General features: G+C 37.1%; 1 protein-coding gene and 1 long non-coding RNA gene across 2 annotated transcripts; one reads left to right on the top strand and one right to left on the bottom strand.

Moving 5' to 3' along the window:
* The first annotated feature begins 587 nt into the window (after positions 1–587).
* LOC127499084 (uncharacterized) lies at positions 588–14,335 on the top strand. The gene is made up of 4 exons (XR_007926039.1): positions 588–963; positions 1,959–2,022; positions 4,775–4,902; positions 13,865–14,335. It is a non-coding gene; the product is annotated as an uncharacterized LOC127499084 (long non-coding RNA).
* On the bottom strand, positions 6,134–10,289 carry gsc (goosecoid). The gene is made up of 3 exons (XM_051869197.1): positions 9,690–10,289; positions 8,920–9,179; positions 6,134–8,128 (listed from the first exon to the last, which is right to left on the bottom strand). The coding sequence occupies exons 1-3, from the start codon at positions 10,003–10,005 to the stop codon at positions 7,979–7,981; spliced, it is 726 nt and encodes a 241-aa protein (XP_051725157.1). The 5' UTR covers positions 10,006–10,289; the 3' UTR covers positions 6,134–7,978.
* Positions 14,336–18,866: the final 4,531 nt, after the last annotated feature.

Raw genomic sequence — 18,866 nt, 5'->3', positions numbered from 1 at the left:
GCGGCTGGCCGCTTTGTCATGTTGTTGGCGCGGCGCTGTCACTCTGAGAGAAACAGCGTGACCATGTTGATTAGAGTAACCTTTTGGGCAGAGAGTGGAAATATGCTGTCAGCTCATTACAAAAATACATAAGCTCTCACATTCAATTACTCACTTAGCAACGGAAGATTAGTTTGCGGGAGCTGCCAACACCGTTGCCTTCGCGGGGTCAAGAGAGTGAGACTGTAATCAGAGCAGTTTAAGAACCGCTGGTGTATCGCTTTCTCTCAAGTTCACTCCCTCTCTCTTTTCCTCGGATTCATCCCTGCAGCCCGCTCTCTTGACCCTCCCGCTCGAGTCAACCCATAACGCTGATAAATATTTACTCTAGTGCAGTTCTTTTTTTCCCCTTGGGTCTTAAGTGAATTTCATAGTTCATAAAACATCACACACGGGTTCTTTAATGAGAGCTTCCCGCTTCTGCTTCGGGGCCCTCGCGAGCCTCAGATTATGTGTGTTAAATTCAGCGAAGAGAAGTGTAAAGCCATCCGCACCGAATCCCACCCACAAACTCACTTTGACTCGTAGTTAAACACAAAAAGCGAAGGCGCGCGCACAGTCGGTTCTTACGGGCCTAAGTGGATAACCGCCTGCTTTTTATCTGTAGGCTTGATTCTTTTACTGTGTGCATAATATGCATAAATAACGTGTGTATTTACAGCATATAATGTTTATTGATGCTATAGAGAAAGAGAAAGAAATAAAGCGAGCGCACTTTTGGATTATGTGAGAGTGGAAACCCTCTCTGGGCCATGAATCACGCAGAGGCCCTGGCGTGAGACGCCCGCCACCCACCACTCCTCGGCGGCTCCCAGGCCTCCTTTTTCGAATACGGATCAAATCTGTTAATGCCTGACATTGGCTGTAAACCAGCTGTCCATCAGCGGCCACGGGGCAGATTTGTTATGACTGAAGGGATTCTGGGTAAGGCTGCCAAGAGAGGTCTATCCTTCTCTCGTGGCGCTGGTGCTTTGATTGCATGTTTAACCTAAGATATGTTTTGTGGAAAGTACGGTGCATGGTGGATATCGTCTGTCAGGGAATTAATTGGGGAAAATAGCAGGACTTGAGGGGGGAGGGAGTGTGGACACTATCTATGCCTCCTGGTGTTTTGTTTCATTGTATCGTTCACTGTAATATCGCTATTTGTAATTGGCCTCAGATGACAATCATCACCGGGCTTCTTTAATCATAGGCTAATTACGGTGGGCAAAATACCTGGGCAGTTTTTATTTCAAAAACAAATGATTTTTCATTAGATAAAGCTGCTGTTGAGCAGCTAACATATCACAGTTTGATTTTCTAATAAAATAGAGCAGGTCTGGGAACCTCCAGGCAGCCGCAAGGGGGGTTGTGGAAAATTTGAGGGAATTTTTACAAAAAATCATTTTTTAAGGCTGTCATAGTTGATATGTTAACTTTATAAAATGTCATTTTTAATGCAATACTCGTTTTTAACACATTTAATTCTGTCTAATTCGGTTTTATAATGGCTGGTTGGAAATCATGAGATTTATCAAATCAGATTAATTATTTTATTTACAGCCCTAGTTATTACATATGCAATCGTTTTGTCTTTATTTCACCACCTGCATGCTTTGCGTCCACTAGAGGGCAGCTTGGGACTCCTGAGCATGTTAAATCTGAAAAGTCCAGTTTAAATCTGTTCATAATTATGCAAGGTCTTTGAGATGTGTTGATTGAATGTTTTGAATCTTACCCCACTGAACTTTAAATCAATGCTTTCTTTCATTGAAATGGTGATACATGATCTGCAAAATTAGCTATTATTTTCATTACACATTTTATTCGTTTTGCAGATCTTGTGGAACTAATCTTCTGGTTTTAATACCCCATGCATGTAAGATAACAAATTGCTTTTGATAGATAACATATTGCTTTTCTTGGTTTTATTATAGGATCGTCTCTGGGAAAAGCACTGAAAAAGCGAGCAAACGCTTACAGAGCAGTTCATTTATCACGGTAATGTAAATCTGTCATTGTGATTTATTGATAATTCATTTGTTGTGAAAATGCTTTGCTTTAAATCTTTGTTTGCGCTTCATCTATCAGAATGTCGTACATCATTGTGCCTTTGGGTTTTCTGCTAAATTCATGTTTCCTCGTGTTATTTCAAACAGTTCTTGATATACTTGTTTAAATTCCTTGCGGCTTGAAAACTAAAGTTAGAAAATTATATATCCCTTGTATTCAAGGCACATATTCTTATGTTTTATTATATACAGGAATTGTCCTCTGAAACTGCCATTCTTTTCAGATGTAAAATGATATGCGCTATGTAATTTTCTGTCCGGAAAGAACAACGCTAGGAAATCATTTCTTCAATCAATTGTCCTCAACATCTTCAATATGTTTATACTGTATTGGGACAGACCGCTTTAATAATATAACATCCCAAGCAGCATTTTTGGTTTTGCCTTATTTTATTTTTTTCACATCACTGAAAATGACATTTTAAGTCCAAGCTTAGCTTTTCATTTTCAGATCTGATCTATCATCCAGAATCCGAGCTGCCTGTGTTGTTGATACAAATAATTCTGATTTATCTCCTGTAAACGCCTGCGATTTCGCCTGTCATGGACGAGTATAGAGCGCTTGAATCATTCCGCCATTAATCCCCACATTGTTTTATTTACTTGCAGCTCTCACCAAGTGGAAGGCAAAGGGCGCATTATGAGGTCACAAAACAACGACTTCCCTGTTGGGTCTCAGTAACAGCCTGTCATTTGTGGCATGCTTTTGAGGGAGTGAATTGCCCTGAAGGTTGCAGAATAACACGCACACTAATCTGAGCATCCTTGCGAGTGCATTAAAGGTCTTAAACTATCTAGAGAGTGTCGTAAGCTATGTGTTTTCCCGGTGTGCTGTGAGCCTGCCCTGCGCCTGTTCAACGTGGACTTGCACTCTTGCGATTCCCCAGGGGCTGTTCTGAACCAGGGCCAAGCGTTTCGCAGTGGGTCAAAAGTGTGCACTCCCTCCTCTCGCTAACCCACAGGCGGGTGCCCTGCTCACCCCACACCAGAGGCAGACCCTGCTGGAGGACTGAGGTTAGCCCACATCGCTAATCAGCACTGAAACCAGGGCAGTGCCGTATGATGGGCCCTTCCTGATTTCCCAGCACATCAGTGTGGTTCCCCAGAGCACACCCTTACCAGTGTTGGGGGTAATGCATTACAAGTAACTTGAGTTACGTAATCAGATTACTTCTTACAACTAGTAAAGTAACGCATTGCTTTTTCAATTTACAGCAAAATATCTAAGTTACTTTTTCAAATAAGTAACGCAAGTTACTTTGTTTTCACATTTATTGACTGACACCTCTCCTGTCCCCATGTTGAGAAAAATCGAGAAGTGCAGAGGTGTTGTGCGCAATGTGTGAACATAATGGATATTGTAGTTCTAGACTAGATGTGAACGTGCATTTTCTCATCTCGCTTGCATGAAAACATTCAGTATTCCTCAAAATGAATAAAAACAGTGAAATGCAACCTCAGAATTTTACGCAAACCTGTAATAATTAAATATATTAAATTACACAAATATACTTTATGTATTTAATCTTACTTTATTAACCAATGCCTTTGCTGCTGACCATCAATGATCCTAATAAGCAAAAATTACTTTTAAAAAATTAATTCAATCCAGAATGGCAACAAAGCTGAAAGGTTTGTTTGAGCTGCGCACTCTACTGTATGAAATATGAATTTCCTTCAGCCTATGGTTTATTCATTTCACTTTTGGTGTGAAAGGGCCTTAACATTTGCCAAAAATAGAACTTTTTTTTAGCAACTTTTTTGTTGTTATTAAAAAACAAACAAGCAAGCCCAGCCCAGGTGAGAAAAAGTAATGCAAAAGTAATGTAACACATTACTTTTCAATAAATGTGAAAACAAAGTAACTTGTGTTACTTATTTGAAAAAGTAACTTAGATATTTTGTTGTAAATTGAAAAAGTAATGCGTTACTTTACTAGTTACTTGAAAAAAGTAATCTGAAAGTAACGTAACACATTACTTTTCATAAAAAGTAACGCAATTAGTTACTTTTTTAGGGAGTAATGCATTACTTTTAAAAGTAACTTTCCCCAACACTGACCCTTACAAATGAATGTACACACTCATGCATACATTCTCCATAGATACAGCTCATTCATATTGCTCGTGTTTGTTTGCTTTGGCAGGACGTGTGAGAGGAAAAACGTTATACGTTCTCTAAAGAGCTGGACCTTGAGGGCCCCGAGAACATAAAGATGTGATCTGAGCCCTGTAAGACGAAAGCAAAATTGGCTTTAGTATATGATTACCTGATTTACCTCGAAGAGATAAGTGTTTGCTGCTAGCTGGCGGTCCTGACCTGGGGTCCCCCTTGCTTTTCAGCAGCCGTGTGGTTTCGGTGGGGAGGGACGCTAACCGAAGGCAGTTGGTAGCTAGTGTGCTGGAATGAATGTGGTGACAGGCCTAGTAATTACCCACAGAATGAAGGGCCACAATTGCTAAAGCCTATTCAGGTGCTAAGCTCACTATATAAAAAATACACTCTGAAGTGTACTTGTTTCTTTAACTTATAATTTTAAAAACATGATGTTGCATTGTAGGGCATTTTAGGGTTTTGCAGAGTACCAAACCACATGCCATCCCACTGAAATATGGTAATGATACAGGAAAATGTTTATGACGATGGTAAAAATATGTATTATTTGTCTTTCTTTCATTCAGAGTCCTTTGCCATTTTATATGTTTCTCGAAACGCACCACAGAGGATGGCCAACACCCATTTCTATCTTTAGATGGGGGAATCCACCCAAAAGCTGTCAATCATGTGGCCACATCTCTCAAAAGAAAAGGTAAATCAGAGCACACAATCTAATTCAATTAATACTTACATTTTAACAGTAACAGAAATTGAGAACATCAGCCATTTTCTCAATGAAAGCATCACCATTTATTAGATCAAGAAGCATAATGATTTTAATTAAGTAAGAGAAAAAACAGCTTATGCGCAACCAAAAATATGGAGCAAAATGCAGCATTTCTTAGAAAACAAGCACATGACTAAAGATTTATCTGCTTCTGGACTTGACTCGCTGCTTAATTTTTCTTGGACTCCACCTATGTTTTTCCAAGTGCCGGGAACTATGCATAAAAAGGTCAAAGAAATAATGGTTTGAAAAAAACCCAAAGTGTGTATTAAATTTTTGAAATACTAAATTACAGCCTAAAAAGGGGGAGAAATGAAAAAACAGAGATTAATGGACTCAGTCCTGTGCTTTGTATATCTCACTGGCACTCAGTGAAGAAACACTTTATAAATCACACTAGACATGTGAAGGATTATTAGTGCAACATGCTTTGTTTCTTGGTTTGTGTTATTGCCAAATCTTTAAGTACCTGCACTACCCTACTTTAATCTGTTTTTAAAAAGCCACCGAAGACGTTTAATAGTATTATTTTTTCTGTGTGGTTTTAGAATAATGTGCTGTTTTAAAAAAGAAGGGAAGGGGGGAAAAAACAGGAGACCGAAGGTACACAGAGGAGCAGACTGTGATTTAAAATCACTCGACTAACTATTTACTGTAAAGGAATAACAAATTGTTAAGAAACTACCAATGTCTTCGATGGCTGGAGTGTTCTCACTTAATCAGCTTCATGTCTGGAAAAACATGCTGCCCTGAGTCAATATACTTACAGACTGGGTATATGGATGTTTATTTTTGATGATAAATAGCCCAAATGCATAAGCACATAAACACAAATAAATATTCGGCTCACACTGTTGCCCTTTAAGACTCAAGATCTGCGTTTCATCAAGAGAAAATTGTCAATAAGAGTACTCTTACAGGCAAGACACTGGTATGTTGCCAGCATCACAAATCATATTTAAGTAGCTTATACCTTTAAAACAGACTAAGCTGTAATTATTCATTTAAATATGTATGCAGTACCCCTGCCCATTTCTTAGACACACAGGCAAACACGCACATCTGTATTTGTAGTTTTCATATAATTCCTCTTGCACACCCTCATGTGGATAGATGTTATATGGACCATTAGCAGGAGATAACACAGAAACTGAAATGTTTGTAGGGCTGATGTATTTGGACTTCTCTATTTCATGGAAACCGTTAGCTTGTTTTAGGGGCAGACAAATACATTTTAATAGTCGCAAATATAATATAATGATAATACTTAAATATTGTTATTATAAAAAAATAAATCAGGGACTGAGAACATTTTACCATGGTTTAAAATGGCATTGACTTGAAATTGGTTTAGTTAACTGGAATTAAAAATGTAAATGGCATTTAGGGTTTATTATTTGGGTACAATTATATACCCTAAATGTCGCCACTTGTTTGCAAAACTTGGCTAATATGTAAAAATATTACATATGCTAAAATGTAAAAATAATCTGACATCTAAAACATTTTATGAGCTTGTTTGAGCAACAAAATAACATTATCACACTGTCACAGTTGCAATTCCGGGTTAAAATATAGGTAACTTAAATTGCCTTCGATGTGTTCAACTCACTATAAAAAGAAAATATATATAGGCCTGTTGAGTGCTAGACAGTGCAGTGTAAACATATGGCGACAACACAACATTGAATAAACGCATTATAGCGTCCAAATGTCGTGAAACTGTTATGCTGGCTTAATCCATTAATTTAATTCACTACAATTTATTATAATATATGTTTTTTGTTTGTTTGTTTTTATCGTAACATCAGAGACAATAACAGATAACATGTGACCAATGTTGACGGTATTTCTCTCAGAGATGTCTCGTTTGATGTAGCGTCTTTTCACACTTTGTTTTTTGTTTTTGTTTTTTTCAGCACAGTAATAAATAGGGATAGACATAAATTATAGGCCTACATATGTAAGCTATGTAAATACCCGGGAGAGAAATCTGTTTTAAAAATAAATGAATTATTTATAAAAAAAAAAAAAAAAAGTGTGGTTCTGTTTGCTTTGTTACCTTTAAATACATGCAAGCAAACAGTTTAAATAAATAAAAAATACTTCGTACTTTTTACACCATTCAATAGGCCTACTACTTCATGTAATTCCTCTGATGATTATTCATCAGCGTGGCCTGATGTGACGTAACCGGACGATTATGACAAGATAATATGGGAGATAAAAAATTATGACATTCAGGCCGTTTATCAGCTCTGATGATTTGACTTTTGAACTTATCAAAAGAGATTTAAAAAGAGAGAGAGAGAGAGAGACATTCTGTGACAATATCAAGTTCAATTTGTTCTCAATCAGTGTGCTCTAATATCTCTTATTCACCCACAGGCATAAAGGTAAATTATAGTGAGAAAATATAAAGCCTCTCGAGTCTAACTAAAGATGTCTAAATTTTATGAAAATGTAATTATACTAAACATCTAAATTAGAAAATTCCTCGTTTAACAAATGCTGTTAATCAGCAAATCCTAAGAGGACTCGGCGAATTAAAATGCTCTCAGAGAATACTTGCAACATTTTAAATAAATACGAAAAATCAAACTTTTTTTGAGATATTACTTTAATAATTGCTTATGTTCTTTTTTTTTTTTTAGGCGCCATTAAACGTTGATTTAATCAATGTCAAACTTTATCGTCCTGCCATCGTACATGTCAGTTACAGCCCATTCCAGAACATTTTATTTTGGTATATGTACGACAAGACTTTAAAAACTTTTCAGTATATATCAGGTAATATTATATGGCCAGAATCCACGTTATTTTGTCTGTGTAAATTTAAATTAATATAAATAACAATATCATCGTTAAAGATAACATTTACTATACATCTGTGCAACAGCATGACAACACATTTTTACTCCTACTCACATGGTACTTTACAATATGTACATAAAGTCCGAATCGTATTTGTGCAAGATTTTCCGGTTTCATTTTCTATTTATCAGCTGTCAGAATCCACGTCACTTTTGCCTTCCTCGATTTTCTCTGTGGCTGTTTTCATGGATTTGTTCCATTTCTGTGAGTTTTCTGACTCCTCTGACGAAGACCTTTTCTGTCTTCTCCATTTTGCTCGTCTGTTTTTGAACCAAACCTAAGCGAAAACAAGGGTAAAATGCTTAATTTCAAGGATATGGAGAAACAAATATTATACATATGTCACATGAAAGGTCGAGTTGGTTTTATGCAGTGGACGAATTATTCACTGACAGTGGTCGAGGAATTTCTGTCAGCAATTTTCTGTTGAGGTTCGTCTCGCGCAACCCAAATTGTACTTTGGCGCCATTGGCACCGTCACCTACTATTGCAATAAAGCAATAAATTACAGTGGTTGACAATGATTTTCACTGGTTACCTCCTCAAGCGAACACTAAGCGCATTCCAAATTCAAATGTAACTTTTGTGGTTACTAAAAAGTTGTTCCGAGTATTTTTATATATAGCCTATTTATAGAACTTGTCACAATTGCTCTGATTTCTACTAGATATTAGTCAACTTTTTAAAAAAAAAACGTTTTAAAAAAGAAAAAATTAAAATTTTAGTGGGCTTAATGTTTTTTAACAGTGTATTTGTCTTCCTAAAATTCCATTTGTATTAACTATTATGTGGCCTTTTTTATGGAACGCTGTACAATGTCCATGCAAACCTGTTAGGCCTAACTTTTGATGGCAATAGTGTGAAATTATAGGCAGCTCCACAAAATAATTCTAAATTAAATTTATATTATATAAATTGTGGTTATATAGGCTACACACGGTGCGTTAGTATTAGGAACCTCGGCCATATTGTGAATGTTGTAGGCCTAAATAAAAAGTAACGCGAACTCTTTCATTTAAAGTGTTAACGATTAAAAAAAAAAAAAAAAAAAAAAAAACTGTCACTCACCTCAACTTTTTCTTCACGTAGGTGCACTTTTCGTGCCAGTTGTTCTCGTGTGCCAACATCAGGGTATTTGGTTTCTTGAAAAAGGTTCTCCAGTGCCTCCAGCTGCTCGTCGGTGAATATGGTTCGGTGTCGTCTCTTGCGCCGACAGTGTAACTGGTTGAGTAGCTGTAGCTCGGTTCTGGACAAGGTGCCCACGTTCATGTACGACATCATCTGATGTGGAACTGGAGAAATAAGCACTGAACCGGCGCTGTCGTAACCTGAAAATGAGATCAAATCAATGTTTTTTTTCCTTCCTTTTTTTTTTTTTTTTTTTTTTTTTTTTTTTTGAGTACACTGCATAAATATAAAATTTCAAAGGCATCGGACTTGTATAAAACGTAAAACATTTTTTAAAAGCGGCTAAGTTCTGCAAAAAGTCCTCTTCTCACCAGGAAACATTCGGTGGTGTATGGCGTTCTTGTGATGCTATTTAGTTTTTTCTTAGACTAAAATGTTTGGTGTTAGATTATAGGTTCGTCGGATAATTGTGTTGGTTTGCTTTTGTAATAAATTAGAAAATAACTTTTCCAAAAGAACTAATTACATCAGACTATAAAAACCTATTTTGGTTGTAATCGGAGCCTTCATTTTAAGATGTGCTCCAAAAAGGAAGAGGAGCAAAATCCACCATGCAAGTTAGTAAGAGAATTCTGAAACATCCACTGCAGTAAACAATATATACAAACGTACATATACAAACCATACAAAGAAATAAATAAAAGACATACCTGTAGGAATACACGGACACTGTTGCGAGCCGAGGGTTGGTATTGCGCCACAGCAAGCTGGTCCAGTCGGCCCCTGGACATGAAGTTGTCCATAGTAGTAGTTGTTGTAGCCTATCCTGGTTCCATTCATCGATTGTAAGTTTGGAGCTGGAGGTCCTGTGTGTGAGTACAGTCCATTAAAATCGCCAGCTGCTGTGTACAAGGATTCCGTCAAGTTGGAGAACACAACCGGAGCATTCCGATGGAGCAGAACCGAGTCCTTGCAGCTGGGTCTCCCTGCCAAGATGCTGTCGATACTAAACATCCCAGCGGGCATCACAAGCGAAAAGATGTTTGAGACTTTGTGCCAACAGTACTAAAATGTTCTTGTAGTCCTTTTATAAATCACAGGTTTCCCCTCATAGTAGCAAAAACAAAAAAAAAACGCGAATTCTTAGAGTTTTTTCCCTTTGGAAAGAGTGACCAAGCGCAACAGATTCAGTGACTCGTTTGTGGCTGAGCTGAACCTCCTGCTCCGTTTTATACCCCGCTGACGTCATTGAAGGATTTGTGAATGACTTCTCCAATAAGAGATTGGCTGGGCTTAAGGTTAGCACACAATGGCGTGAACACCACCGATCTGTGTATTGAGAATTAATTTGATTAAAGTTATTTGCTGACTTTTGAAACAAATAATTTAGTTCCAGCCAGCATTTTTAAAGAGTCGATCAAATTAATTCTGTCAACAAAGACACTTATAATTTGGTTGTAAAGGTTGTATATTTTAATTTCTTGTTTTTAAAAGAAATTATTTTGAGTGTATATATAATATATAGCTGTAAAGTACTTTATATCTGTTCCTGAGTGGATGAGAGAAGAATAGCGACTTCATCGCTTCTGCAAACAGATTCTGAGCAGGTGAGCTTCGTTTTTATTTAGATTTTTTAAATGTATAACATCTCGTTCTAACATCACCAGACACTTCTATAAAATAATTTCTTTTTCAAGAAGTGGAGTGGGGTGAAATCATATATCTTACTGAGGTGACTGAAGAGCTTGTAAGTCTGTAAAAATAGAAATGATTTGCAGAACAAAATAGAGTGTAATTTCATGTTTTGTTATTTGATTTGCGATTGTTAATATGTTAAACGACAGGCATCATCTGAATCAGCAGGTTCTGATATAACATCCACCCAAGCTTTTGATTCTTTAAAAAAAAATATATATATATATATATAATATATATATATATCACGAATTAGCAGATGTGGAGCTTGTAACCACACCTTACTGGACCCAGAAAATGGTACAGCTATATTTGACAGAACTATGAGAATGGAAATAGCACAATGTCGGTTTTATGTATTTCTATAGTCGTTTACAATTTCATGTTTACCGTTCTGAAGTAAAATGTATAAAATTATGGCATATTTAAGAGTAAATCTGATTACCACAATAACATGCACAACATATTAAATGTCTGTTTTTATTAGTGTTATCCCGGTAATTCTTTGTACTTGACATCAATTTACACAATTTAGTGAAACTGTTTCTAAATATAAATAGCCTAACAGTATATCAAAGTTTGAGAGACATAATGCAAATCACCGAGTTACAGACGTTGAAACAAAATGTGACAGCACTCCCTAATGTTTAGGCTATTTTTCCTATTTATTTCTCTTTCAAATGAGGCACTAGATAACATGGTGCAAAACACATGAACTGGCGTCCACAGATTCCGCTGCATTACCAAGGACTATATCTTAAATTGCTTAATAGTGCATGTTATTTGCAGAACGGTCGGTCTGACACGACTGTCGCGCTCTGTCCGCGGGAGATAATGCTGAGCAGATTAGCGTGTTTACTCCATCACGAGCGGATTCCCGGTAGGGAGGAAATCGCGCGTGTTAACTTACAACACCTCCAATAAGCACGCGCTCAATGAACATATGACCCTCGCTGTGATAAGATAACGACCATTAGCGGCTCTGTTCTCCAGCTCTAAAACATACTTATTGCAATTACACTGTTTGATCAAATGAAATTTGCATGAAGGAAGATGCTGCTTGGTTACATTGGCTATTCAATTTATCACCAATATCGCGCAATTGTAATGTTTGAATGTTTATTGGAAAACCAGAGGATATCCAGGCAGCGAATCCGTGGTTGATTAGCCATAGGCTATCTAAACTATGAATAACACAGTCATAGTGTGTTTATACACTCTACCTGTCGTGTATAAAATGATTTAAATTCATGGAATTTCACACAGATCTACTAGTATGTACTATAAGCATACAACAACTGACAGAACAAAATATGCATTATATCAAAACCGGTTATAGCTACTCTTTCATGAACCCGCCACAGGTTAATCCAGTGGTTCTCAATCAGGGGCCCTGGACCCACTAGGGGGCCTCAGCAAACTCCTATAGAGGTAATTACATTTGATATAATTATTTAGCATTATATTATTAATATCAGTTATACTTTAGTTATATAATTTAATTTTGTTATAGGCCTATTTAAAAGTTTAAAATATGTAACTTAATTCAAAACATCAAAATCGCTATAAAAAAAAAAATCAAGATGTGCAACATTCAAACTGACATATTTCTTATTTAATTGTCACTTAATCTGTTTCCTTTTAGTTATAACGTATCGTTTTTTAAATTGAAATCAAGGAATTAATCTACCGACACTGCTAGTTTCTGTAGCCTACATAAAAAGTGTGAAAACAAGCAACTTTGACATTAGAGTAGAAGGACGAGGAGAAATAGCCTATCTTAGAAGCGGGCTTCCAATATTGTAATGGCGGACCTGGGAGTAAAAACGGCTGAAAACCACCCATTAGACTGCAGAACGTATAGAGACGCAAATGAAACAATAAGGGTCTATTAAAATCTCGTCCTATCAATGGTCACTAGTTATCACAGGAATAAATGCTTAAGCAAGGCCATTTACGCGTGGAAGTTTGCCTTATTAACAGCGGCAATTACTTTTCAATAGGTGTCTTTTGTTGTAATAATTGCATGTTTATCGCATGATTAAAAACGGAACAAGGTGCTTAAAACTATGCGGAAATTATTTTAACTGTATTGTTAGAAAGTGACATATTTCGATGTTTTGTTAATAGCCTATATATGAGACATGACGTAAAAAAACGAAAAAAGGAGAATTGTGTACTTGTATATATGTGTGTGTACAAATACAAATTCACACACATTATATATGAGCAGTTTACTTTATTTCTTTATTTGTAATACTAAAAAATACATTACACCATTTAACTTCTTAGCATAATTTTGACACACTGATTGGCCCTTAGCCTCTAGATATGTAAACACTTTAGCCTATTATGACTGAATGAAAGGATACTTGCATTTTCGGCTCTGCTCTCTAGGCACTCTAATTCAAAAAGGCACCTATAGCATTATTATTTCCTCTTTTTGTACATGTATCTCAACTTTCAAGAGGCACTGAAAGGAGGTTGTAAAAAGGACTGAAAAAAAATGAGATGGCCATTTGAAATTAAAAGCCGCGAAAGAGGTGTGAAGCCACCACTTACATGCTGAATAGCTGACATCAATCACAGATAGTAAATGGTGGCTCTGCAGACAGGCCTAGACAGGCCTCTTCAATAGAGGGTCCGCACACCGGCATCTTCACGGCACAACATATATTTCAAAGCCTTGATCTCTAAAATCTATCGTAATGCAGCAAATCAAAAGGGACTTTGTAATATAACCACATTTTAACTAGCATAAACAAACCTCAGAGTGAGACAGGCTGTCAGAACCTCCTGATCGCCTCAAGTGCACAATTCTCCGTTTCGTTTTTTACATGTCATCATGTCTCAGAGAGAAAATATCTGTGTGGATGAATGAATGTCAAGATAGACAGACAGATAGATAGATATATTCATCTTATGTGGACCTCCACAAAACACCCAAGTGTGTGTGTTGCATTTATAGTGCTAGACAGAGGCAGAGCCACGAACAGTGCCAGACAGCAGTGTTTATTTCCTGTGTATTTCAGCAGGGACAGAAAGGGAAAGGGAACCTGGCACTGGATTAAAAGGGGTTCTTTGCATTTAATCTTTCATTCCATACTGGTGCCGGTGAGAAATCCATATTTATTGTTCATGTCATGGCTGTCATATGGCGGGTGCCTGTTTTACAGTATGTCTTTTGTAGGACCCCCTGAGCTGAATTCTACAGTGCTGAAACACAGCCATCCACTGGTGTTCAACAGCCGCCTTGAGCCTCTGACAGTTGACCAGAGCATATGCAGGGACTTAAAAAGATTACAAAACACCCATTCTAAAACTTTTGGAATGTATACTATACTGCTTATGATATTTTTTTAATTAAATGTGAATATTTTGTGAGTGAAACAAGTGTTTAGTGTTATGTCTGAGACAATAACAGGTCACTATTTCTACTTTTCAACTAGATTTTGTTCACCTAACACTGAAACATGCTTTCAAAAAGGTCTGTTTTTACCAATTTTTACTTTAAACAAAAATTAAAACCCCAAATGGTACTAAAGCAGTTTAGCATCTTAACTGAATCAGTTTTTGTCATTAAAATACAGTGTGTGCATTTATCATTTTTGGCTTGCATGGAATTATTAATTCAATGAAATATCATTTTCATGATGTGTAACGGAGCAGTTCTGACATAGCATATTATTACAGAAAAAATTTAGATTTTTAGAGATATCTGTTGTTTTAATTTAGTGCTTTTAGTCATTAAATAGGTGCACCGTAAATAAAATATTTTCATGATTTATCACAACATTTTTTCTTTTGTCAAATCAACTTGTATAATTAATGTGATTCGGATAACATAATATTTTGAGTTTCTGTTGATTAAACCAATCGCCTTCATTGTATTAACTCAAATTTTTAATTTTAATGAACTCAAAATTTTAAGGCAAACAGGTAACTTACTTTAAGTTAAACCAACAATTCTTTTTTTACAGTGTGGCAAACACATACAGACAATAAAACAATGATTTTTACTAAATAAATAAAAGTTGATGTTAATCATAAATGTAGCATTATACAGCATGTAAACCTTTATGATAAATTAATTATCTAGTGAACCTTTTATTTCATCAAAGAGACAGATTTGAATAATCAGTAATATGTGGCCAAGTCAAAATATTTTAATTTTGAAATATTGTTACTGCCCATTTTGACTGTTCTCTGTTCATTTCTTACATTTTACACAATTTCCGAAAGAATTTTATGCCGAGAACCTGTCATTGTGCATAAAAGAACCTTTCTCTATGTGAGGCCTTATTAATCATTATTTCTAGTGTGAAACTATCAGCCAGTCTCAGTAATTACTGATTAAAAGCAGCTGGTCCTCTGGCTGTACCGCTCTGAGACAGGAGGGTATGCAGAAGCCTGTTATCTAACCGAGCGTTAAGATGAGAATCGGGGACACATTTACACATCTTAGAATCAAACATCCCTCTCTGCGCTCTCTCTCCTGTCAGAGAGCCATTGTAAAGAGCTCATTTGCCCATGCAGGAATCACAAGAATTTCAAATGCGGGCTGAAGAATGTGACAGAATCATAATGGAACCTAGAATCAATCCATCAAAACATCAGAACAGCGAATGTCACAAATGAATTGAATGCAGCATATTAGTGCGTTAACTCAGGCTTCTTAATGTCCCGTGACACTTCAATTTCTTTTAATTTTTCCTTCTTTTCTTGACTCAAAGACACGTTAAAGCCTCTAAGTGGTATTTACTCTTGCGCTATAGGTTGGTACTCGCAGTTTGAGCTGAGACTTGCTTCTGCGGGTTTTGTTGTTTATATAAAGTGTGGGATTTTTATAATTCCTAATAAGAGTTGTTGACATTAACATGACTCTAAAAGGCTGGACAATACCATGGACAGCAACAATGAGGCGTCTCTGACATGCTTACCATTAGAGGGCACAGGTGTGCAAAGAACACTGCAACCACAGATGCTTATCTTTATCTTCTGTGAATGCATAATCTTTTAAGTAAAACATAAGTGAGTCATGCTCTCATGCTACATTAACAAAGGAGGATAAATGATTGACAGCCCATTACAAGGGACAGGCTTTGCAGTGTTGCTAAATTATAAATACATAGTCCATGCAAATTAATTGCATTGGCTTTTTAAATAAAAGCAAATACTGATTATGGTGTTCTTACTGCCGGATGATGAGGGGAAAGAAGAGAGGCAGTAAAACAGAAACATATTGTCTGGATATGGGAGGTATTATGGGAGAGCACCTGGACCGACGATGATGGCAACTTAAAGTAGAAACTCAATCTCAGAGCTTTACCTCAGCCTGCTACTGGTGGTGGTCTCCATTAATCCACTACAGGTGCCAAAGACTCTGCCCTGGCTGATACTACTAGAGGAGATTTGTTTGTCATTCCTCCCTTTTGTCCAAATTTAATTTAAATTCTTTTCTGTAAATCACTGTAAATGCTTTGCATAGGTTTACATATCCAAATTATTTCTCCAAATCCTCTTTACAAATGTCATTAGCCTTTGATTTGTGTATTGTCACAAAAACATTGTCTGTGTGAAGTCTTTTTCATTCTTTCAGAAATGTCTTGTTGTAAATCTATATCTCAACAGCCTTGTAAAATGTAAAAAGATAACGATAACCATTTGTGAGGCTATAGTGAATTACTCTAACACGCTACCTTGCACAAGAGTGGCTCTGTTTCACTTGGCTTTGGAAGTGCAGGACGAATTACACAGTGCTGCCATTGTGATTTACAAATAAGTGAACGTGCCAGCTAATAATCTTTAATATCCACCGATGACAGAATGGAATTAGCCGCATATTTTCTCCCAAACATTCAATTTTCTTCCTCCTCGTTGTGTAAGCTAGGCCCTAATCCCGTCTTTATGCGGTGGGGTATTAACCCTATTGAGGCATCAGTGTATTGGCCTCTAGACCCGGGGGCGCAAAGCGCGCGCTCACCGAGGCTCAACGCGCCTTTTGTTAGCGCGCGAGACACAGCGTGCCAGCGCACGGGTTATTCAGGAGCCTGAGAATCAAATACAGTATTACATTTAAGCTATGCAATAATTACCCTCATTAGACGTAACTGGAGCGCGCAGCGAACGGATTTACCAATAAAGCTTCACTAATGCTATGTAGGCTCAGGAAACATATTATAAACATAATTTAATAATCATTGGAAATACATATTAATGCGGCCCTCTGACCCTCAAACTGTCAGCGTTTTGCCCCGGAGGAGCGTTGTTGAATTTATTTCCCCCTTCCTTGCTGCGGTCATTTCCCACATTTCCATTCAATGAACTGAATGTTTATCCTCTGCACAGCTTCAGGGTAAGTTACAATGCCTCAGTAGCAACAATAAAAAGTTTTGTTGCTCTGTCCGTTTGTTCAAAAGGCCGTCGGATTCGCCCAGTCACTCAGACATGGAGATTTAAACCGGTCATTATTTAACTGCACCGTGCGGGTTAAAAATACAGGCTAGTGTCGGGAACCTTTAGACAACCCCGATGCAACGTATTACATTATGTGTTGCTTCAGAATGTTGTTATTGGCTCTGCGATGATTTTGATTTTATCGTGAGCTGATTCAATCAGAACAATGTGTATTTGAGTTTTTTTGTGGTAGACAGCACTGCTTAAAGCGCTATTTAAGCCGATGCGGTCAGGGCATCTTGGAGCTGTCCTTTTCAATCCAGAGAGCAGCAAATAAGAGAAAGTATGTTTGAAAGTTGAATCTGACAATTGTGTTGTTTAGTGGTCACCTAAATATTTAAGCTACAAAATATGGAATGAAAAATATCTGTCATCAACTATTAAGAAAAAGTATTCACATTTAATCTTTATTGTAATCAGACAATTTGGATGATAGGAATATTTAGCCTCATGAGCACAGCAAAGCACAGTGCTTTTGTAATGTTTACCTGAATTGACTCTTCACTTAGCCCTGCCTTACAAATAGCTAAAAAAAAAAAAGGCATTTTTTAAGCTATTTGTATCAGTTTATTACTACTAACACTGTGTTGCAATTTTGCACCTGCACAGTATATGCTGGGTTCAGAAACCTCACCCAGTGCTGTGAAATGGGGATCAGGAAGGAATTTGTGTAGCGAATCGAGACGTACCTTGCCAAAGGGAGAATGGACATTGGCAGCCTTGAGCACAATGGTGGAGTTGAGATTTGAACTCCATTTGGTTTAATTTCCTCTCAAGTGAAAGGCAAGGAAGATTAATGAAATATCCCCAAATCCATCCTGTTTTATTTCTATTAAATCAATAGTGAAATGCAACCACTATAGGCCTGTTTGTGGATGGAGAATTTGGATAGTGTTTCTCCATCAAGCTAAAGAGACCTCGTGTACTTTCAAGGCAATGAATGATGCTAGTTTAAAAAATTCAGTTGTTCCTGAAGTCTGAAGTCAGCCTCTCCGATTGCACGCCATCCTTCAGAGAAGAAATGACCTGCAGTTATTGAATTTAGTACGAGTTAACTGTCATGATACGAAATAATCAGTTATTTAACTTTTCCATGGTTAACCTCAGGCTTTACCTGCTATTCATTTTCCCCATTATATCCATTTTTATTTATTTTTTTGCAAAGTCTTATCAGTTATATTTCATTCTTCAATTTATTCCAAAGTCGAGTGGACAGGCACTTAAACAAGTGAAACTAAAAACACTCCAGAAGCACAATCACAAGTCTCTTGCAGTGGGTGGGCGAGTCATCAGATTCAGCTCGGCTGGGAAGAACAATACTTTTATGGTGATCTCCAGACTTACTGTCCTTTCAGAAATGTTGGCTAGCACAATAGGCTGCGGTTCTGAATGAAACCCATCTGACCCCACTAATCTTCAGCTTTTCTAGTCATCCTAACAATGGAGCGACTGGGAAGACAAACATGTTAAACTGTTAAGCTAATTCAGTCTCTTTATTGTTTTATTCCTCTATGTTCTGCAGCATTACAAAAGCAGAGCTCAGCTGTTAGCATGCAGACGCACTCGCCCGGCCATTCTGTCTGTCAGCATCAGTTAAAGCGCTTGCAAAGGCGAGTCAACAGCGAGCCCTCACCTGTAGTCACACTTGCGTACGCAGACCACGGCCTGCACAAGCACAGCCTGTTTTAAAAAGTGTTTTCAATCCATAAACCGAGACCATTGCTTTTTAAAGCGTG

Source organism: Ctenopharyngodon idella, chromosome 17 (assembly GCF_019924925.1).
Source record: "Ctenopharyngodon idella isolate HZGC_01 chromosome 17, HZGC01, whole genome shotgun sequence".
Classification (NCBI taxonomy): Eukaryota; Metazoa; Chordata; class Actinopteri; order Cypriniformes; family Xenocyprididae; genus Ctenopharyngodon; species Ctenopharyngodon idella.
Note: the sequence above shows the minus strand (reverse complement) of the source record. Positions and strands in the feature narration are given on the sequence as shown.

Excerpts from the sequence above, each read along its gene's own strand:
- gsc (XM_051869197.1), bottom strand. The coding sequence starts at position 10,005 with ATGCCCGCTGGGATGTTTAGTATCGACAGCATCTTGGCAGGGAGACCC. Across the intron at positions 9,180-9,689 it reads GTGTCCGTGTATTCCTACAG|GTTACGACAGCGCCGGTTCA; the intron begins GTATGTCTTTTA and ends TCTCATTTTCAG. Across the intron at positions 8,129-8,919 it reads TACGTGAAGAAAAAGTTGAG|GTTTGGTTCAAAAACAGACG; the intron begins GTGAGTGACAGT and ends GTTTTCGCTTAG.